Source organism: Dunckerocampus dactyliophorus, chromosome 15, assembly GCF_027744805.1.
Source record: "Dunckerocampus dactyliophorus isolate RoL2022-P2 chromosome 15, RoL_Ddac_1.1, whole genome shotgun sequence".
Lineage (NCBI taxonomy): Eukaryota > Metazoa > Chordata > Actinopteri > Syngnathiformes > Syngnathidae > Dunckerocampus > Dunckerocampus dactyliophorus.
In genome coordinates, this window is record NC_072833.1 from 17574007 (window position 1) to 17597449 (window position 23443).

General features: G+C 39.9%; 1 protein-coding gene across 9 annotated transcripts in view; it reads left to right on the forward strand.

Annotated features, from left to right (window-relative positions):
- LOC129194947 (collagen alpha-1(XXV) chain) overlaps window positions 1-23443 on the forward strand; it is a 145251-nt gene that overhangs the window by 80458 nt on the left and 41350 nt on the right. For 2 of the 9 annotated variants that reach the window (XM_054800506.1, XM_054800508.1), the window contains exons 1-8: window positions 4505-4650; window positions 4873-4899; window positions 6471-6497; window positions 15454-15513; window positions 16191-16262; window positions 16968-17084; window positions 17740-17775; window positions 21467-21493. In XM_054800506.1, coding sequence (XP_054656481.1) covers window positions 4615-4650; window positions 4873-4899; window positions 6471-6497; window positions 15454-15513; window positions 16191-16262; window positions 16968-17084; window positions 17740-17775; window positions 21467-21493 — 402 coding nt within the window. In that variant the 5' untranslated portion in view covers window positions 4505-4614. Of the gene's footprint in view, window positions 1-4501; window positions 4900-6470; window positions 6498-15453; window positions 15514-16190; window positions 16263-16967; window positions 17085-17739; window positions 17776-21466; window positions 21494-23443 lie in introns of those variants that run through there. The other 7 variants (XM_054800507.1, XM_054800509.1, XM_054800511.1 and 4 more) reach the window with 7 other exon arrangements.

The following is a 23443-nucleotide window of genomic DNA, read 5'->3' on the forward strand; positions in this document are numbered from 1 at the left end:
CAAGAATCACATATCCAGTGAAGGTAAAAGTAACCTTAAATGTTCATTTATATGTATTTATATGCATTTCAATTGTTTTCTGCATGTCAAACTATAATTGTAAAACTATAAACACATGTTTTGTGATAACATTTTTGGCTTTGCGGAACGGATTAATTGGATTTACATTATTTCTCATGGGAAAAAGGTATTTGGTTAGCATCTATTTTGGTTCGACTCTTCTGGAACGAATTAAAGACACTAACCAACGATCTACTGTATTTTTCTGAGATCCTTATTTTGTTAGATGCCCTATGACGGGATGCAAAGCACTGTGTTTTTATTGTGAAGGCCGGAAGTGTGCTGTGTTGTCTTTGTCTTGACCTGACCAATGTGGAAGGCTATATGGTGTGATGGTGACACAAAGCTGCTTTTTTTAAATGCCATGAAATAAATGAAGAAACGTTTATTTAATTAACATAATTCTCATTAAATAACTAAATAATAAACAAATCATAACAGTATTTATTATTCTACCGCACATTTCACTATGAATACATGGTCTTACGTTGATATGTAAATGTTCTATTATTTTGTGTCTGCCTTTTGATTGACAGTTTCCATTACAAATAGAGTAAATCCAACAAAGTTATAGCTCAGTTTGGTATAAAAAAATGTCTAGGATTCAGATTATTTTCCAAATACTCCCTCATATTAACGTTTTACTATCCAGACCGGCTAATGGCGCTTTAAACAGCGGTGGCACAAGACCAAAGCACACAAAATGAAAGTAAAAGCGGCTTGTTAATATGAATAAAAGGTAAACACACAGGCAGCGCAGAAAAATATTTCTTTGAGTCGTGTGTGCCAGGATGGTTTCATTAGGCATCATTTAGTCCGTGGCAGTAATATGAAGTGAAGGCAGTTACATTGTCCTGCTTTTAAAAGGGATTCTCTCCATGTGGTTTTGGCCTTTTACAAAATGTAAAAGGCCTGCTTTTTCTTTTCTTTTTTTTTTTTTTTTTTCAAAGGTGGTAAAGTTTTTTATTTTTGTACATCAACAGCTTGTTCGGTCATTGACTGGAGACAGTGGTCATGGTTTGGCTGCGATCAAGAGAGACGAGAAGCTAGATTTGTATCTGGATAGGAAAAGAAGCATAATCGCTAGCATCCCGCCATAAAAGTCACATGACGCAGAGACAGGAAGAAGCTCTGTTCCAAATCATCCTGTAATTTCCCATCTTGACGCAGCAGAAGATGTATGCCTTGAGCATCAATGTGTCATTTCTTATTGTTGTTGCAGGTTTATTAAAGTCATTATGGAAAGCAAATGATGCTCATTTGAATTTGAATAGTAAAGGAATGTTTTGCTTGATAGCGATGGATTACCTTTTTTTTTTCCCAGAATTAAAAAAAACAAACATCTTTATCCATACATCCAAGAGTGGCTGTTTGACTAGCTCTTTTTGCAGCAAGTACTTAAAATAGCACAGCATTCCTTTCATATAGAGGATCTTTGACTGATGTTTTCCTGTCACATAGAAGATTTTGGCTGGCGTTTTTGCAGTTCACCAGCGTCTTTTGCATTACAGTTGTCCCACGCCACATCAAACATCGCACCCCCACTCCCTTGTGGTTTTTCACAAAGTAACTAATGAATAAATTGCTGTTTCGTGGTTGAATAGATCTTATTAGTAGTTTAAAAAAGAAACATATTCAAGCAAACTGTACTAATTATTGGCGTAAATGAAGCATTTCCAAGCATAAAAATGGATAAATGAACTAACCAAATGAATTAAAATACAAATACAAGGCAGAAGAAGTATTCTACTGCAATTTTGATTGCAGTATGCTACATTGGCCACTCGGTATTGGTGTTTGGTGAGACAATTGGGTCAGACGCGATCGCCAGAAAAGGCGTTTATTGCATGTTAAATAAAAACATAATCATGATAATAACCCGGGCTACTGTTGGGGCCATAACCCAAGACGAGCTAAAACTCAATATGTCCTATTTTCTCTGATTATATCTACTGTATTGGGTAATACAAATATAAAGGTGACTATGTTGGTGTTACTTCATGTCTAGAGGGCGCTAACCATGAAAAAAAAGTATTTTGAAGATTGTAAACAGGTTTTCTATGCCATAACTACAAAAACATTATATTTACGAATGTTGAATCCTACTTAATCCTACTGAAATTATCTTATCGCGGTCGAGTCCTCGAGTCCAATTACCATAATTTCCGGTGTTTAAGATGCACCCACAAAATTTAGAGAAAAAAACTGATTTGTTCATATATAAACCACACCGGATTATCAGTCGTACATGCCCATGTCATAAAATGGCATATGGTGGCCATACCTCTTTATTTGACAGGAGCCAATCTGGAGCTATGAAAAAGCTCACAACAAGCTTGTCAACCCATTGGAAGGTCATTACTCAATATAACAGTCTGACTCACAGTGTCACCTTACAAAGAACGCTAAAATCATCACAAAGCAACTTAAAACTCAAAAGGTAGCTAAGAAATATACAGTACAAGTTACAACACAAATTTTAAATAAAAATAAAACAACTATTTTAACATTTTCCCGGTTATGACTGCCAAGGGCTACAATGCTGCCTCAATCCACCAGCCAGAGGAGCCCAGAGGGAGGCTGACATCATTGCAGCACGCCGGCAGTGCATAACCAATGAAATGCTTTGCTGGGACGAAATGCATTATGGGAAAACGTTAAAATAGTTCTTTTTTTAACTAGTATTGGTACTTCCATCCATCCATCCATTTTCTATACCGCTTCTTCCTCATTAGGGTCGCGGGGGTATACTGGAGCCTATCCCAGCTGACTTCGGGCGACAGGCGGGGTACACCCTGGACTGGTCGCCAGTCAATCGCAGGGCACATATAGAAAAACAACCATTCACACTCACATTCATACCTATGGACAATTTAGAGTCGCCAATTAACCTCACCTGCATGTTTTTGGAATGTGGGAGGAGGCCGGAGTACCCGGAGAAAACCCACGCGCACATGGGGAGAACATGCAAACTCCACACAGAAATGCCCCAGGGGAGAATCGTACCCAGGTCTTCCCGATCTCCAGGCTGTTAATGTGTTGGCCAACGTGCTAACCACTAGACCACCGTGCGGCCCGTATTGGTACTTGTTTGTATATTTATTAGCTATACCTTTTCAGTTTTAAGTTGCTGTGTGATGAGTTTAGCGTTCTTTGTAAGATGACACCGTGAGTCAGACTGTCATATTGAGTCATATTCTGCGATTTCCAGTGGGTTGACAACCTGATCGTGAGTTCAGTGATAGCTTGTGATTGGCTCCTGCCAAAGGAAGAGCTCCCGTTTACTCACTGACTCACTGGCACAGTATTTAAACACTTAGTAGTAGTTCTGAAGTAAAGGAGATGTCACAAGATTAGAACATTGCCATAAATTAGCCGCACAGCTGTATAAGCTGTAAAGTTGAAGAAAAAAGCAGTGGTTTATACACCAGAAATTACGCTAACTGTGATATGAGGGGACGATTGTACAACTACAGCCTAATGCTGCTGTGATAGAACATTTTTGACTTGTGATTCTCCGCACAAAAAGAAGAAACATTTCTTACCACAAACTGTGCCCATCGTTAATCTCCCCATTCACATCCCAAATCAGTCCACAGGTGAAGTGGTGGTCATTTGCAGCACGTCAATAAGATCCCATTGTCCAATCCGTGCAATTTCCTATTGAACACACACACACATTTGATTGCAGCACTTTCATGATGGCGCAGTTTTGTGTTTTGTAAGTGTTTCTATACTAAATGTGGTCAAGAAAGCAGCAGCAGACCTTCAAGCTGCGTTAGCTATGTGGGCTGCTTTTCAATTCATAGGGGACGGTGGTGGTGGTGGTGGTGGTGGGTCAGGTTCACTACTTCACCAACAAATGGATCCAATCAGCACTCTACTCAAAATAAAACCTAAAACTGTGCATCTGCATTGTGTGCACAATTTGTTGACACAAAGTGAAGTTGAGCACCTCAATTATATACGGTGGGTGCATTAATCTTAGTCATTAATCATTAGTCTTCGTCCTTGCGTCTAAGTGGGTGGTCAATTAGTCAGCTTGCTACACTCCTCCAATGGAAGAGTTGCCAAAGCCTCAAAGCAAATGCCTTTCATAATGTAAAAAAAAATAAAATGTAAAAAATTGTGTCATTTTCAGAGAGTGTATCGTCCCTTTAAGACACCTACTGGCTGGAAAAAATGTACTAGGCTAGCTAGCTAACACGCTAAGATTCAAATTCACTGTTTAGCTTGCAAATATTGTCATATTTTGTCACACCTTTTGTGTTGACTAATGTTCATTATAATCCTTGTTACTTACTGGAAAATTGTTATATTGGATAACACTGCTTGTCCAAATCATCTTGTTTGTGTTTTTTGCAGAGAGTGTACTGTCTCTTTAAGACACCAACTGACTTAAACAACTGTACTGAGCTGGCTAGCTACTGCGCTAAGATTCATACAAGCCATTTGCCAACAAGAACACTAATTCACCGTTTAAAATGTTTAGCCTGCACATTTTATTGCATTTCATCATAATCCTCTTTATTTATTGAGAAACTATTATTTTGGATGTCCAAATCCTGTTGCTTGTGTTGTTTGCAGAGTGTACTGACCCTTTAAGACACTAATTACTTAAACAAGAGCTAACTGAGCTAGCTAGCATAATACTTATCATACAGTCCAGTTGCCAACAAGAACACAAACTCACTGTTCAAAATGTTTAGCTTGCATATTTTGTCAGTACTTTTTGTGTTTACTTGCTGTGTGTTATTTATTGCAACCCTTGTCATTTATTGTTAAACTGGTGTTTTTGTTTTCTTTCCGCAGGGTCCTCCAGGCCCGAAGGGTGAAAAGGCAAGTATTTGATTTATTCATCTTCAACTTCTTTGATATTTCGCGCAAATTTGTTGAGATTCTTCAGAGAATTATGTGGTAAACACTAGGGGTGTAACCGCACATGTATTCGTAATCAGATTTTTCTGTAGGCAGTTTCACGTTTTTCATTGTTTTCCCTGACTGTACCCAAAATGAACCGAACCGTGGCATTAAAACCGGCATACTGGACCGTAATAATGGCGTACTGTTACACCCCTAGAAAAGCCATGTAGCAAAAGACGCCACTTTAACACCTTGTAAGCAGCGTGTTTCTCCCCACTAGCCAGAGTCAACCAAGCAAAGTGTCAGTTTTGGATGGGACTTTTTCTGGAACCGTCCGCTTCATTAGAGACAGATTTAACGGAAAAAAGGGCCCCGCTGCCTGCACACGTCTTGGGTGGGAGGCCGTGCAACACAGTTGTTTTTCATTTGTGCAGATAAAGAGGTTCACAGGACAGGCATGAATATCAAGCCGCTTATTTCCATAGCGGATGCTCGGTGAACACCAGAATTTGGCAGCGCGTCTTTGTGCTTCTGTTTCACGAATCATTGCTAACCGCGAGAAGTTAGCGAAAAAATGTAGCTGATTTTTATGTTTTTTTTGTGTCCTTGCTTTTACTGTTTTAATCTTCAACTAATCAACTCTTGCATAAATGAATGTTTTAACAAATTCACACAAATACGTAAATTCCCCTATCCTTCGTTTTATTTATTTTGCCTTCTTTTCAAGCCAAACATTTGTCACATATTAGCGCCCCCACCCCCAAAAAAGTCCTGCACATAATGTGGTTAATGTCGCTGGCTTTACTGCTGTTTGGCAGAGGACTGCTTAGTGGAGCATTAAAGCGCTTCAGCTGGCTTTCAGTCATACATTTTCACCACTATGGATTTGCCAATGACGGGAGGATTTTAAATAGACTGTCCCTTGAATAGCAGCAAATACTGAAAGACAACTGTATGTGTTGTGTGTGGAGCTAAAGTTTAGTTTCTTTCTTCTTAATCGATGGCTTGCAGGAACATTTTAAAAAAGAGAATAAAATGGTTAGCTTGACCAGGAAGGCCAAGACTTTAGCGACGAAAGAGGCTTTTCAAGCCCTGGCCTCACGATAGCACTATCACGAGCCATGACTCCGGCTAGCCAAAGGCTGGGCTGCACTGTTTGCGGAGTCCACACGTGGCTATATCGCAAGGCAGTTATACTTCCTGTCCCTCAGTCAATGTGTGCCGCTTTAGGAAATCGTTACATCTCTGTAACGTACTGAAAAATCTCATTCCGTATGCATGCAGTGTTACACCCCTAAGCTTTTCAGTTTCACTCCAAACTGGTTTTCACACCGACTCTTCGCCAAAGCAAAAACTCTCCCCACGTCTTTGTCTCACGTGCCCTCTGTTATCATAACACTCTCCATCGCCAGGCATAGTTGCGGGTTAACTGCATTACTCCGCTTCATCCAACGTGTTCTTGTCTGAGCCATTTTACTGTGAGTCTTGGCTCATTGGTAACCATCATTGAGTGTATCTCAACGTGACAAAATGTGTCTGTCTTGCAGGGGGATCAAGGCGACCAGGGACCACGGGTATGTGCCTTGCTTCTTTTATGATGAGCTGATGACTTTACGCGTCTCTCTAGGCAGGATTGTGGGGAAAAAAGGCTTGGGATGAATGGAATTCTTGGGATCGTGTGTAGCACATCTGGCCAAATACAACAAAAACTGCTTATTTTGACAAAGAAATGGGTCTAAAACTTGCAAAATACGATATCTGACAAACGTGAGTACACCCCTCACATGTCAGCAAGCATTTTTATTACATATTTTCTCAATAGACAATGTTGTAAAAATGTATATACTTTAAAGTACTTAGTGTACAGCTTGTATAGCAGTATATGTTTACTATCCACTGAAAATGACTCAGGACACAGCCATTATTGTCTTAATAGCTGGCAGCACAAGGTAGTAGCAACATAATTGTGGCTTGTTGACCGTCAAGCATGGTGGTTGTAGTTTCATGGTCTGGGGTTGCACGAATGCAGTCAGCACTGTGGATCTGCGGTTCATTGATGAAGTCCAACTCAAGTGAGTAGCAAGTTATTTGTGCCTTGTCTACAGTCAAGCATGGTGGTAGTAGCGTCTCTGTCTGGGGTGCCACGAGTGCTACCAGCACGAGAGGAGCTGTGGTTCATTAAGTGAAACAATTCCAAGATGTACTCTGGCATTGTGAAGCAGAAACTGGGCTGCATGGCAGGTTTCCAGCATGATAAGGAGCCCAAACACACCTTCAAGACGACAAGCACCTTGCTGAGGAATCTAAAAGTGAAGGTGATGGAGTGGCCAAGTATGTCTCCCCCAGATCTGAACCCAATTGAGCACCTGTGGGACATCCTCAAGAAGAAGGAAGGTGGAGGAAAGTGTCTAACAAGTACCAACAAGTACCAAGTCATCATGGAGGCGTGGAAGATGATTCCATTAACATCCTGTCCATGCCCAAGAGGATTGGGCTACCACCACCATGCTTGACTTTAGTCAATTAAGTTGCTACTCACCTGAGTTGGAATTCATGTTTCTCCTCAATGAACCGCCGCTCCCCCAGTGGGGACCCAATCCAGACCCAGACCATGACACTACTACTACCAAGACACAATTATCTTTTCCAGCTATTTAGACAATAATGGCTGTGTGTTGTTATTTTCAGTCAATAGTAAATCTATATTGCTATCTGAGCTTCCTTTTTTGTATTGTACCATGAAAAGCCTGAGCTGTACTCATTCCCATCTTTCTAAAAGTCAAGCTTGTGACTGATGACTACATGAGTGCCTCAATTTTTGTGCTGGTCCAGGTTTTGTTTACACTGGACTGCATTAACTCGCATATTTGTCACTTCCTCATCATGTCCTCAGAATGGCCCTAGCTGTTCTTCCTGCAGGTTAGGAGCACAAGCATACACAGTGCCTCGTCTTGTCACCAGAAACAGCGGATTTGATCTCAGTTCCTCACTGGCGCCCACCCTAAACGTCACCATTAACTTTGTCTCTGCGGGCACACTTGTCAATACAAATGGCCTTCCCGATGAAATTTAATTTGCATTCTCAATGTGACACGGCATGCATCTTGTGTTTCATAGACTCACTGGATCCCCTTTTGACTTCACACGTAATTGCTGTCCCTTTAGTCCATTTGAAAGATTGGACCAATACAGAAGCTCAGCCTACTTCTTTAAGGCTCGGATTTCACGGTTTCGCTCGTAATTTGTACCCTTTTAACCTCGGAAATGGAGTCATCTGTTTCTATCAGTTAGATGATTCACGACTCCCAGAGAGCGAGTGGGGGTTGACGGCTTCGTAACGAGGACCAGCCAAGCCCTATTTGTCTTCCAGAGTCAATAAATAAACTGTCCACTCGCACGTACAAATTCATTAAACGGTCGCATTGTCCTCAAATTTGGAAAGAAACTAACATCCAGTGGCATATGAAGGACGACAGGGGGGACTCTAATCCAAATCATATTACCTTCCCCAGAGTGGCTTATTGATTTTGGTTGGTAAATATAGCTGGAGGAAGTTTTTTGGCAGTGAAAAACGATGGAGCGGGACAAGGGCTGTCTGACCTTGTGTCGATCTGGGAGTCTGTTAAAGCCCACAAAGCACAGACTGATAATTTGTGGCAAAAGTAAGCTGATTTTGTGTGAACTCTGGAAGCCCTTGGTTAATTTCTGGGCTACATTGAACTTTGATTTGTTTCAGTTTTGTGTTTATTTATCTTGCAAAAACTCAGAGTTGAGCAAGTACGCCATAGCACAGATGTATGGACAGAAAGCATGTTGATACATCTTTAATTAAGATCCTTAGAGATGCTTTTGTGCCATTCAGGTTTTTTTTTTCAAGCCATTTTGGCTATGTTGAATGAACGTAGGTCAAATTTGCCAAAGGATATCCATCCAAGCCACGCCCCATGTAACGCACATACATTAGTTGTCAGCTAATGATAGCAATTTCGCAAAGTTTAGCTACTTGTGTTAGATATGATTGAATGTACAGTATAGCCTATTATAACCATACAGTAACTCCAAAATGTCGGCCACTTATGTGTATGTGCATACGCCATAGACTCGCAGGTTTATACGAGACAGCAGTGAGTGAAGGAATGCCATGAATGGCGATAATTGGATTTGGGTCGAATGAAATGTTTACGAAGTTTAACTTTGAACCGAGACAAATATAGACATTTATTTGTTCAATCTGTTCTTTTAAACCACTATTGGCAACATACACTAGCTGGTAGTGGTGTTTTTATATTTTTTGGTTGAAAAAATGTGTAGTTTGGAGCAAAAGAGGGACAGCACCTTTATCATAAACCATAAAACATAAACCATGAACATAAAACATATCATTTGATTAGTTTAGAGCTATGGAAACATACTAGCCTTAAAAGTGTTAAAAACCCCAAATATAATTATTTATATAATGTATATATTTCAGGCTGAGGTACTTCAAAAAAATTGATGCCTTAAGTGTAAAAAAGCCCAAATACTCATGTAGTCATCCCATCCACAGTGTCTGCTGTCCACATGTCAGGGTCAACCATTTGTTGGCTGCAAAAAGTTGAAAGGCCAAGTCCTTTCATAAAAGGATAACCAAGCCACTAGTAACGAATTGTCCAGGCAACAAATAGCAGCCTGTGATTGGACGTGGGCACCATGGGCTGGTGTGTGGTCTTTGTCTAGGTATCCACTGGCTTCAGCTGTCATGGTTCCTCTATGGCAATTTACACGAGTTGGAAGAATACCTTTGTCCTTTTCTGTCCAGTCTGGCTGTGTGTGTGTATGTTGTTGAGCTCTACTGTAGATAAAATGCATCACATCCTTGTCAAATCGGAGTCCCCTCTTAAAAAGTATTGAAGCCATCTGTGCACATGGTCGCTAATCCACGCCACATATGCAGACATGTTTCTGGTGTGGTTGAAAGGATGCGCCTTCTGGCTGCCTTTCCTCTGCGCCGGCTGTTGCTGATTGTCCTCGTATCTGCTTTGCTGTACACGGCATCTCGCTGGAGGACAATCGGCTAATAACTAAAAGCCGTGGTTTTGGGGTTTTCACAGGAAAAGAAGGCAAATATGTTTGTAGTTTGTCCTTTGCCCTTTGAGTGCAGGGACGCCACACCTTGTCAAGCCTTTCTTTCATCCCAATTAGAGAAAGACCTTAAGAGGTTCTTTAAATATCATCACTCATTTGTCCCAAATGACAAAAAAATGCCAGCTTCCAAAAAACTGCTGTAAAAATACTGTAAATACTGAAATACACATATATTACATATATTGTTATACATATATTTGGGCATCTCTGAGTTTGCTTGTTCTCCCCTGTGCATGTGTGGGGTACTCCTGCTTCTTCCCACATTCCCAACACATTCATGATAGGTTAATTGGAGCCTCTACACTGTCCATATTTGGTGTGTTTGTACATATGTGCCCTGCAATTGGCTGCCCACCTCTCGCCCGAAGTCATCTGGGTTAGGCTCCAGCTTACCCTTGACCCCAGTGATGACAAGCGGTGTAGTGGATGGATGGATGCATTTTTGTAATTTTAACCCTTTTAAAGGCTGAGATATTTGTATAACTTTGCATCAACAGCGACACACACAGTTGCAGAAAGCAGTAAAAGTTGTGTAACTTCGCAGCATGCTTTGACTGGGAACAAATAGCGCCACCTGGAGGACAAATATAAAAACAAAAAGTTGAAAGGCAGTAGTCCAAATTGAAGATTGATCCCAACATGTAATTTTCAATGTTTTTCAATTGGATATTTTTGGTCTCAAGGAACAAATGTGTCACATTAACATTTACATCCTCTTGAAAATGCAACCTCATTCATTCAGCACAGCCGAAATGGCTTGAAAATAAAACATCAATAAGTGGCAGAAAAGGACTCAAACATCTCTTAAAGGTTAGCTGTAGCAAATTTAGGCGCAAAAAAGCTCAAACCCATAAAGCGGTTCCATCCTTTACATCATCTTTGAACTCGTATGTATCGTGTCTTCGCCTTGACCATAATCCAGTTTTCCCTTTTCCTGTCTTCAAGATGTTTGAGGTTGTCAATAACGTGAGAAATATTTGCACATCAATACCAGTCATGGTTAGTGTCTGCAGGGCCTGCCCTTGAACAGCCATATTCCTAATGAGCCGTGCTTTTTGAATCATTCTTTGCAAAAACCAGAATGATGGCACCAAAGACGATTTGTTTGGATTGGCCAGATTAGAAATGTATGGGTGAGTGAGCAAGCCATCTTTGAATGAAAGTAAAATAACTGGAAACCAGAGGAACTTCTTTGCGGTCAGACATGCTCACTGAACACCACACTGACAGCAACGCATGGACTTGTATGCCATTTTAAACAATAATAAACCAAATGACTAAAAAGAATGTTGCTTATCACATAGCTGCTCCCAAAAGGCTTATAAAATGAAGCCACAAAACTAAAATGATGCAAATATGCATTGATTTACTCGACTGCAGAGGGTAACAGAGGTCTGCTACGGGTAAGGTGTTTCTAAAAAAGTGTGATGCCTGTATTTGTGAAATTAATTTTAAAAAATAATAAAAAAATATAAAATATGTTCAGCAGTCGTAACTTTAAAGTCCAGAGTCTAGATTAGAATCTAGGTCGTAGTAAAGGAAATTTAAAGACACCTGGGCCCGTATTCACAAAGCATCCTAAAGCTAAAAATTAGTGACGTCACTCTTGGTGAACAACTTTTATCATGGCAAATAAAAATTCTAAGAAAAATCTTAGAATCTGAGGAATTCTAAGATTTTTCTCAGAATTTTTAGGCGTTAGGCCTTGAGAGCGCTCCTAAGGCGGCAAAATGTTAGGAGTGGCGAAGAGGACTTTTAAGAAGCCTAAGAGTGGCGTAAACAGACAAGATGGCAGAAAGATGGACAGAAAGGAGAGATATTCTCCATACGCTAAATGACATGTCATTTAATAACATGCTACATACATCGTACAGGGATAATGTTTGTGCGTGGATCTCAACAGGGATGAGCTTACTAGTCCCACCCAGCGTAGTAGCACTTGAGATGAAAGTCATCACAACATTGTGATACCTGGCCACAGGTAAAATGCAACAATGCAGCGGTGAGGACTTGCGTCTGTCACAACTCTCTGTCAGCAGAGTGACCAGTCAGGCCATTAAGGCGCTTTCACAGCCTCATATCGTTAGCAATCACAGGAATGGCACAGCTGAGTCTGCATCCACCATTAATATCAAATACAATAAGTAATAAAATGACCAGTATCGACAGTAAACATAACAATAGGCATATCAGTATAATGGGCATGTGAATAAGGTACGTTAAAACCTTTTGAAGCTGAGTAATAATTAATTTAATTTTGCTGTGTTTCATCATCATGACATAAAAATAATGTCACGATTATACATTTGTTAATACAGTCCAAGCTATATGATCAATTGATTTTACTGTCCATTCATTACAAGAAGCACAGAGCGCATTTGTTCTTTTTTGGTCTTTCCCCCTTTTTGTAACCAATCACACCAACCAATCACAGCTCTTAAAAGACTGTGTCATACCTAGCAACGGGGTCAACCACACCACCTCACTAAGATAAAAGTTTCTGCCCCCTCCTTGCTCAGAATTGCTCTCAGGAACTTCCTTAATCACTCTTAAGCTAGGATTCCTTGCTAGGAATTTAGGAAGCTAGGAAGTTAGGAGCTTTCTGAGAGGACTCTGAGAAGCTTTGTGAATACGGGCCCTGGTTATAGGAAAAATAGGAGACATTTACTTGAGGTGCTGCGTTTATTCATATATATATTCGATCATATTCGTACATATTCAATCGGAGGCCATTGTTTGAGTAAATTGGCTTTATCTATTTTTTAACAGAGTTTAAAGCAAGAATCTTTAAAAAGTAGCCTATGAAATCTATGCAACGAGTCTATCATAGTTAATGTGGCGCCCAGAAGTGTTTGTTTACGCAATTGCAGAATCACAGGCATCTATTGTGGGTGCTGTGTTTCTTATGGGGTGGCCTGTATTTGTGCAATGAAATAATATTTCATATTTTTTAGCTTCTAAGCGCACTGTGAACATCAGATTCACAGATGTCATTGCTGATGTTCAATGGTTAAGACGTACCACTTATGTTGGTATAAATCAACACAATTTTTCCTCATTCCTAACACTTCTTTTTGCGAGTGACTCTCAATGAGCTTTCAATAGAACAAAACATGTTAAAAACAATTCTATTAAAAAAATGCCTGGAGTCAGATTAAAGTCCACTTCTAAACTATAACCACCAATGTTTTGTTCGTGGATCGTGTCTGTTGTCAAGACTGTTGCTTGAGGGGGGGGGGAAGTTTGGAAAGCTGGAAGCTTGAACTTCCTTTAATGTCGGAACAATTTACCACCACGTTCAAAGTTGAAAGTCTGTTGTGTGATAATCATGTCAACAAACACCACCATCTGTTTATAGCGTATGGCAGAAACAATAAGGAAAAGTTTTATTGTGGGGCCAAAATGCTGAATGTTTTGAAAATGATGAATGCAATAATCGGAATTTCATGGAACGCTTCCACCCTTTCACTACCATTAGAGTTAGGCATATACTGCACTGTACTGTGCTGTGATTGTGGGCATTGGTAATTTATTAACAAGTGCATTGCACAACACAGAATCAACAGAACCAATGTTGTAATAGCGGTCAGGAGCAAACTGCTCAGCCAGCATTAATACCACTGATCAGTTCATTGTAAAGAGCAGTACGGCAGGTGTAACACACACACGTTTCACACTGACAGCTGAGTAGAGACATCGTAAAGCATTTGCAGAGGTAGAAAAAGCTGCTGGATGCTGACACCTTGCAACACTTCAAATACAGCTACTGCCGTCTTGTGGACTTAATTAAAATAAACTACACCTCGAGGTTGACTACAGCTCCAGCTATTATGGCAAATGTTTTTTGAGCTGTCATTAATTACAGACCTCAGACTGCTACAAGGATAACATACAGATTTTGTGTATTAAACTTAATATGAGCTACCATAAATGCTGTAATTGCAGTATAGGCAAGGCGTTTATTAACTAAAACCTCAAAGATAACAGAGCGCTAATTGGAAGCAGACTGTTATTTCCGAAAACAGGTTAACAAGCGTAACTGATTTTAATGAACATGCAGAGGTAGATAAATCTGCTCATGATACGAACTGGTTTGGCTGCGTGTCCCACCATCACCCTTCAATGACAAGCGGCAACCCAAATTGAGGAGATTTTTCTAACATAAACTTCTCAAATGTCCTATTTAATAAATAACATTTATTTATTTAAATCTTAAATGTAAAAAGACTCTTTGCAATGCTTACGTAGCTGCCTAGAGGGCGCTAACTTTTAAACGTGTCGCAAGCACTTTATCCCACCCTCTGCATGTAAACATGTAAGCTGCACCCCAGGTAACACATGTGCAGGAGCCTTTCTAAGCGCTGGCGGTATAATTTTGAGCCCGTTGCAAGCAGACCCTTTCATGAAAAGACATTAAAATGCAGTTTGAATTTGAGGAAGTGCAAAATAAAAAAAAAAAAGTAGATATCTAGCTATCCACTGTTTGTCAGACAGACGGCGCATTAAGTCCACACTCAATGTCTTTCCCCTCCTGCTCAACCTTGACCAAGTCGCCCATAAAAATGTCATGCACCTCATGGTGGCGTAGCAAGCGAATAGCACAGACATGATTGTTCACGGACATCGGGCCATTACAGTATTTTTTTTGGCAAAGGTTGCGACCCACCAGTTGACAATTAAAAGCAGCTCCTGCCACCTTGTGGAGTGAAAAACAACATTAGGAGGTTGCTTACAGCCACAAAGGTTTTGTAGACTGACCACCCGGTGGCTATGGGAGACTCTGCAGTTAATTGAATAGAGGCGTCAATTGGAGAATAATTGTGTCCTGAAGGGGCTGAACAACTGAACAACAATGCAAAATAGTAAAATTGTGTGTGAAAGTTTGTAGCATGTTTTGAAATTGAAATGTACCACCATCTGGTTGACAAATAATTATCTAAAGTAGAAATCCAGTTGTTGAAATACAAATCTTAACATAAAGGATGGTATTAGTTTATGTTAAGTTAATTGTTGGATCCTTTTCAGTTGTTTTCAATGTGACATTTTTTGTCGCGTTGTGTCATTTGTTTGTGTAGCTTTGACATTTTTGGTTAATTTAGGGAGTAAAATGTTTTCAGAATGATTACAATCTTGCAAATTTGACCAATATTAATTCAACATAGCCCAAATTTGTCTTCAAAGTCTTAAAAATAAAGAAAACTGGATGGCACAAAATGTCAAAAAAGCAACATGGTGTCAACTCTGGGACACTTTTTTCTTCTTATTTTCTTCCATTGGAAATTCCAACGTATAGTGAAAAGGTCCATCTCAACAGTAAGGGTACCAAAAAAGCATTGGTGTAAATACCTGTTCATTGTTGGAACTGTTTGAAGGTCTGGTGTGCACTGTGCCATGTTTGTCCTGTAGGGATTGCCTGGTCTTCCCACACTAGCTGCTTTGCACAGCAATCAGATCCTGACCGTCAAGGTTTGTCGGAGGCGGTGTGTTACCTCGCCGCAGAGTGGGACCCCTCGGCGGCGGCACACGCTTAGGACTAAAACTATATTGAAAGCCATATATAACTACAGTATATTGGTGGCCCTTTTTACAGCCTGGCAACATGTGGCCTTTTGGAACGAGAACCAGAAAACGCGGTCTGGTTTGTGTGTTTGTGAAGGGAGGAACCTCCAAGAAAAATACCATACTGGTGAACCTATGTGCTTTTTTATAAGTCCATGTCAATGTTTCACCACTAAATCCATAAATCCATTAATGTGGCCTTCTGGACTGTAAGACAACTCTTAGTAGCTGCCGCTCCTGGGATTCCCACTCTGCTGCAGGGACATTGTTGATGATGATGATGATGATGACAGCATTTTCACAGACAGAGAACTTCCCACCCAGTCCACATACTTAAATTATGTAAAATTATAGCCTGAAGTGCCAAAAAATAAGGAAAGACTTCCGAGGCTGTGTGGTTGTAAAAGTGTGGATTTCTCTGATTTATCTATGAAGATGTTCCTCAAGCATCCTTGAATAGAAACCTCTCTGAATAAATCTTTTTTTTCTGCATCGACTTTCCTCCTCCTCCTCCTTCCTGCGGGGGTCTCGTCCTTCTTCAACCTTCTCTCACCTCTGACCTTCGACCTCACACACCTGCTCAGATGGTCTTCCCTAAGATCAATCATGGCTTTCTTTCCGCTGACCAGCAGCTCATAAAGCGCCGTCTCATCAAGGTAGCTCTGGCTAGTGGCAATGCGCTGGCACTGAGGCTCCATCTCTTTGCACGCATCTTTTGTTGTTCAAGGGAGTTCATTGTAAAACAGCGCTATTCAACTGAATTGGCAAAGATCGACTATGGGACAGGAGCACTGTTATTTTTTTTTTTTCTTTTTGAGGCTTTATTGTCATTGAGCAAGGAATAATGAAAAACATTGTGCAAAGACAATGAGGACCTATTGCTAAAACGCTAGTCAAAGATTTTCTATGTGGCAGGTTTTTTTAGTCTTTTTTTTTAAGTACCTATTGCAAAAACAAAATTCAAAGATCTTCTATATGACAAGATGGTTCTGCTGTTTTTTGAGAACCTACTGCCAAAATGCAAGTCAAAGATCCTTTATATGACAGGAGCACTCTTCTGTTTTTAAGCACCTACTGAGAAAAGGCTCTATAAGATGCTCTATATGACAAGAGTGCTCTGCTGTTTTTAGGAATTTGGTTAAAAAACGTTTGTCCCTCCCTAGCTTTGAACTGAACTCACTGTGTTGTCACTCACTGAGTCAGTTGAATAGCGCTATTGTATATGTTTCCTGCTTGTTAGCCTGCTCTAGAAGTCAGTAGATTTTTTCATCTGTATTTAATGGTAGTGCAACTCCAGTGTATCTATGGATTTAACACAATTGTGGCATACTGATATTGAAATGTTTTGTTTTGCACGACAGGGGGATCAGGGGCAAGCGGGACCACCTGGGCCTCCGGGGCCACCAGGTCCCCCTGGCCCACGCGGGCCCCCAGGAGACACAGGCAAGGATGGGCCAAGGGGCATTCAAGGCCTACCAGTAAGTACTGATATAGATTACATAATTCATGTCAAAACATTATACGGACAAAAGTTTTGAGACACCTCTGGTAAGTGAACATGACGGTTGTGTCCCGATACTTTTGTCAAAATAGACGAAGCTCACAGAGTTCATGTCAGAGCGCATGTGTGTTGTGTCTCAATACTTTTGTCCATATAGTTTAGTTCCTAGCAAGAGAACTTGTCAAGTCAAAGCCTCCCAATGAAGGTTAAACAAACATGATTGTTCTACCACTAGAAGAGCTGACTGTATAGCTTTACATACACTTGGCCGTGTTTCATATTGAACATTTTCCATGTCCTGTCACTTGGCATCATTTATGTTCTCTCCTTCCCCGCATGATCTTGATTGTACTGGCGCAGAGAAATGAAGTGTTGTTATCTGCCGTCTTTTGCTCCAATGATTATTGTTGTCAGCTCTTCCAGTTGAGATAGTTTTTTGTTGTTAGTTGTTTTTCCAAGAAGTTAAACGCCCGCCTCCTTGTCCTCCTCCACTGGCTTTGGAGAAGCTAAAGTTGAATGTTGAAGAGGCAAAAAGAGGCAAAATGAGTGTTGGTCAACTAGAGGGTAGAGCATGTGCAACAAATAAAATCCATTCAGGTTTTCATAACAATAAAATCCTTTCTTTCCGATAGGGTGATCAAGGGCAGCCAGGAGAAAAAGGACCTATGGTAAGAACACACTTTTGTGTGATTGCGGCATACAAAACAGACCGTAAATTCTATGACATACTGCAAAAGTGCTTGTCAAAGATCCTTTCTGTGGCATGAGCGCTCTGCTGTTTGTAAGGTCCTACTGTAAAAACACGAGTCAAAGATTTTCTTTGTGACAGGAGAGCTCTACTGTCCAGGGAAATTATTTGCCCCAAAAGCTGAGTAGCAACATTTTAAAGTGCATGCAGAGATACATAAGGATGCTGACCACTCAATATACATCAACTTGTGGAGTTGATAAAAAAAATAATAAAACTACATCGGGAGGTTGCCTACAGCCACAGTGTTTTTTGCACTTTAGAGACTACAGTAGAAGACTCGATGACTAATTGAATAGAGCTGTGAATTGAAACAGTACATCACTTTTTAATGACTATTTTTTAGCGTTAACTAGCAACTAGCGTTAACTAACAATGTGAATGGCTGAGGATGTCTGTAAGCAAAGCACTAAGGTTAAAATATTAGCCACCTAGCGGGTGTCTGTGATTGAAACGTTGTGGCAATAGTCAATCTTGATTAGCTCACAATACAAGACAATTTTGGCACATGCAAGCACCTAATCCCTAGCCAAAGCCATAGTATAAATAGTGTTTTAGTTGTGAACTCGTATAAAAGTACATTTAAAGGAGAATGGGTCTGATGTAGCCGCTTGCGGCCATGTGTTTGCATTACAAAAGCCAAAGCTAATCACACAGCTGTATTAGGTTTTATTGGTTTGAGATTACAAACACTGCAGAGTCTGTGTATACATTTAGTGTAAGTGGCTGCAGTCACGGTTAGATTTATGTCCAGAGTGTTTCTTTTTGTTTATATCTGCTTCTGACTGCCACTTCCTGTAAAGTATTGTTTTCGTACCCTTGTGATGCTAAAACACATCTTGACCTTTATGCGTAATAGAGCTGAATAATAAATAATAGTAAATAAGTCGTCATTTAAAGTCTTGTGTCTTCTGCTGCAAATGAAACCATAAAATATAAGGAGAATCAGTTACCATATGTTGCCTACCAATAGTAGTTTAAAAGAACAAGACTGAACAAACAAATGTCTATATTTGTCACAATTTGAAATTAAAAATTTTGTTTGGCCCGAATAAAATGATTGGCGTTCATGGCTTTCACTCAGGGCCATCTGGTATGCATGTGTGTGTACATACACACCTAGAATGTTGCTAGCCAGCTGTTGGTGTGAAACTCATGTGTGGGATAAAAACGCTTAAAAACGTGTAAAAAAAAAAAAGTAAAAAAAAAAAAAAAAACGCTTGCCGTATACCGTTGCTTACACTGAACTCTTGACTGAATAGTTTGCTCCTTACTGCTATTACAACATTGGTTCTGGTAGCTGCTGTGTTGTGCAATAGACTTCTTAATTAATGACAATGTAGCCAAACAGGCACACACATAAAAAGTGGAGTAAATTTAAAGATATTTACACCCTGACGAATGGCAAGAATGACTCACACATGTTATGATTCAGCCACACAAAAAAGGGCTGGCGTTCCCGCAACAAAACCTCGTATACCGTAGGGGCAGGTTGTTCCAATTAACAGCAACTGGATATAGCGCTTGTGCTAAATAACGCATTTTATTAAGCTAGCACTGAACACTAGCAAGAAGCTAAAATATTACACCCAATACATAAAATAGTTGTCAACCATTTTTTGATCACTTAATCCTGCTCATAGTTACACTGGTCAAAGATCCTCTGTATGACAGCTGCTGTTTTAAGGACCAACTGCAAAAATGCTATTCAAAGATCCTTTATATGACAACTGGTGTTTTTAAAGAACTTAAAGATGCTCTATATGTGATAGGACCTGCTGCAAAAATGTTCGTCAAAGATCTTCAACTTAATCGTCCTCATGGCTTCTCTTTTGTGTTTTATCCCAGTAAAAGTGTCCAAGCTGCATGGTTTTCCATCAAAAATTTAAAAAAAAAAAGAATTCATGGCTGTAATTCCTGAAATGAGCCGTATTGGTCCATAAGTGCGCCAATGTTCTTTTAACTGGGAATAAATGTGGAACTCAGTCCTGTTAAACCGTTTGATGACCCCAAGGTTATGACAAGTTTGGTCCTTGAAGATGCATAAAAAAATTGAAACAATCAACTTTGTATTTTGGACCACTTTGATGCATTGCTATTGTTGTTTAAGAGGGCAAGAGAAGATTCCAGAGTTTTCCAGCAGCAGCAGCCTTGAAAGGACATATGGTGCTGGTTAGAGGGATTAAGTTCTTGCGGGGGTAAATGGGGAGGGAGGTGGGCTGAGGGGAAAGAAAAGAGTGGGAGGAATATTTTGATTTTATTTTGCAGGAATGGATTCAAAGTCATCAGTGCCATAAGGTCCTCTGTGGGGTGGACTAAAGAGGAAAAAGTGACAAAAATCATCTTTTTTACTGTTGCTCCTCTTGCATTCATTGCCAAACTACCCACAATGCACCAGTGATCCACTCTCATGTTGCAAAAGAAGCTGCAGCCTAGCACCGACTACAGCTTTATCATTGCAGTGTTGTCTCTTTAAATAAACTAGACACTGCTCCTCACTGTTATGCTAACCTACAGCCACATTGCTAACATCCAAATTGGCACTAAAGCGTAAACATTACTTAATTCAAATAAAAATACATAATATTGGATAGATTTTGTTAATGGAAACAAGCTCCTAATCTGGACGCATTGTTCGCCGTTTCCGAGTGTACTGAATTAAAACATTTGGCTTTTTATCCTCAATTGGGCTGCAACAAAAGCGTTCCTTTTGAGTTTTTTTTTTTTTTTTTCCGGTAGCCCCTGAGTGTTCTCAGATGTAACCAAGCTAATTAGCACTCACATAGCAGCATAGTGGTGGCTCGTAAAGATGTTTACCGAGGCCTGCTGAGGAGAGCTTAAAGGAGGCTGCTGAAGGGAAGCCCTTTTGTCGTGTTAATGGAGGTTGGTCATTGAGGGTTTGGGTCGGAATGCACAATAAATTCCCCCTCGGGATAAAACGTCTTGACTTATACATTGTTTGTCTTAAAAATATAGAGATTTTCCAAAAACGGGTTTTGTAAAACACGGGGTTGATATTGGTCTTTTATTTGTGTCAATACAGTATTTATCTCTCAAAAATGTTGGTATCAGCATTGGTAACAGCGATACCAAGTTCTGTTGGTAAGAATATTTGTTTTTTTGCCAGTGTAGATATATCTTCAAAATATTTCTTTCTACATAATCAGGTTTTCAGGGTGCTTTACTTGCCTGCAAGAGGCAACATGGGCATACGTTACACTGAGTGGGTAAAGTCACGTAAAATAAAGTAAAATAAGCCACATTCATCCCTGGTTTCAATCACTCTTCCAGAATGCTCCGCTGCTTGGACTCAGTGACTGAGCTCAGGCCGTCCAACCATTGCCTCATTTGGGTCGTAAACCTATAGACAGTAAAACAAACCAAGATAATGTTGTTGTCATTAGACATGTAATGAAAATATGGTGGGTTTATGTTGAGTCTTTGTCAAGAGAAAGAGGGTTCAGTTTTAATTGTGTTCTGCCCTGAAAACAGGGTGTATGCTCACACTTCCTTGCCAGTCTGGCATTGGCACTAGAATGTATATTATTCCTTTCGTGACTGACTTTTCTTTTAAATGTAACTCTTGTGTAACTCTCACTGTTGTTTGACAGGGACCTGAGGGGCCTCAAGGACTCAAGGTAGGTTACTTTATACTGTTTCTGTGTTTTTTAGTTTGGAGATGATGCAAAAACTACCTATTAAATGATGCTCCACAGGTAGTAGGCACAGGATACTAATTTGCTTCACTGACACATTTGGCATTTAGCTTTCAGCGCTGTATATATATATATATATATATATATATATATATATATTTATACATATGTGTGTGTATATATATATATATATATATATATATATATATATTTATACATATGTATATATATATATATATATATATATATATATATATATATATATATATATATAGAGCCACAGAGGAGTTGATCGGTGCCTCATTCACGTACACAGTGCAATTGGCAAGTTGAAAACGGCTCGTGGTGGCGTTGCCCACTGCAATTTCGGTTTGTATCTAAAGTTACTTGGTAAACTTGTTTCGTAAAGTACGCGGCGTATTTGACAAGACAGCGCTGTGCAGGCTTGTGTTGCGTCAGTCACTTATGGGTAGCATGACTGCTTCTTTTCCTTGAAATGTTGTTTTGTCTTATTTCATGAAGTCATCATAAATCAGGCGTGCTATTTAAAAGATGAGAATTTTGTTTCATTTTCAGTTGGAAGTACACAGAGAGTGGTCACAGTAACCTGCATGGGCTGGCCACAACATTAGGTACACCTGCACAAGAGCTGCATCAAACATTCTGCCTGTATGGCTATCATACTACATTATATACATAAGCGTGGTAAAATATTACACCCCTCTCAATATGTTGCAGTATGCACGTTGCAATCTTAACCTTGTTTCGTAATGTATGCGGTGCAGTTCAAACCACGCCCACTTCTGGTTTATGCCCCACCCACTCCGAGTACGGATACGGATATGGATCATTTAGATGGGTGAACAGATATACTGTAGATACAGATACAGATAGTGGTGTACACACTCGCCCCTGGTTTCAGCCTGTTTAGAAAATTAAATAGCCCCTGCATTCTTTGATTTTTCATAATGCGGCTCTCAGAGGAAAAGGCTTGGACACCCCTGGCTTCTTGATATTAGCATCTAGCTTTCAATGCTGCCTCTCAATTCTCCGCTGTTTAAACAAAATAATACCAATTCATACAAAAATAAAAAAATTGGACCGAAAAGCAAACAATTAACATTTTAAAAAGAGTATTTAGTTTTTGGCCAGGGAATGCTAGTTTGCTAATCTTTGCAGCTTTGAGCCTTGCTATTAGCAAAATTAAATTAAGACATAGCATTTACAACAGCTAATTAACATTTTAAATTGAGTATTTAGGTGTGTTCACCAATAACAGCTTTGACACATTTGGTCAGTAGGAATGCTAATGTGCTAACCTCAGCTTTTCAGATTTGGCCAGCAGGCCGCCAGTTGAATGGTTCTGGTTTCCACCTGGTGAGGTGTCCACCTGCTGTTGCCATGATGACTGTTGTTTTGATAGTAAATCCCACAAAAAAAATAAAAACAGTGCTGTGGTCACCTCCGTTGTCTGAACGCCTCCTGAATACTAGCTAAACGATCTAATTTAATAGAGTAGTGCCTCAGGGTGCAGCGTGTGAGTCATTAACACACTAGTGTGTCATCGTTGACCTCTTTGGCGTGGAGACACACTCCCCTCCTCCACATGACATGGAGACAGGAAATGTGTGATTGGGTTACACTGAACAAACACTGGCAGCTACCTGATGGCTGGATAGGGCCAACATCTGTTCCTCGCATCAGGATCACTTCTCACCATGTTCACTCTGCTAGAACATGTCTATTTACTTGTCCTGTCTATTAAGACTGCTATATCTTCACAGACATTCCTCTATATGACTGCATTTTGTTGTAAAACCCATGTATTACCCATTGGGAAGCTCAGGAAAATGTCCACAAACCATTTCAGACAAGGTTGATGTGCATTTACAATCAATAACTCACCTCAAATAGCATTTAGGTCACCAAATA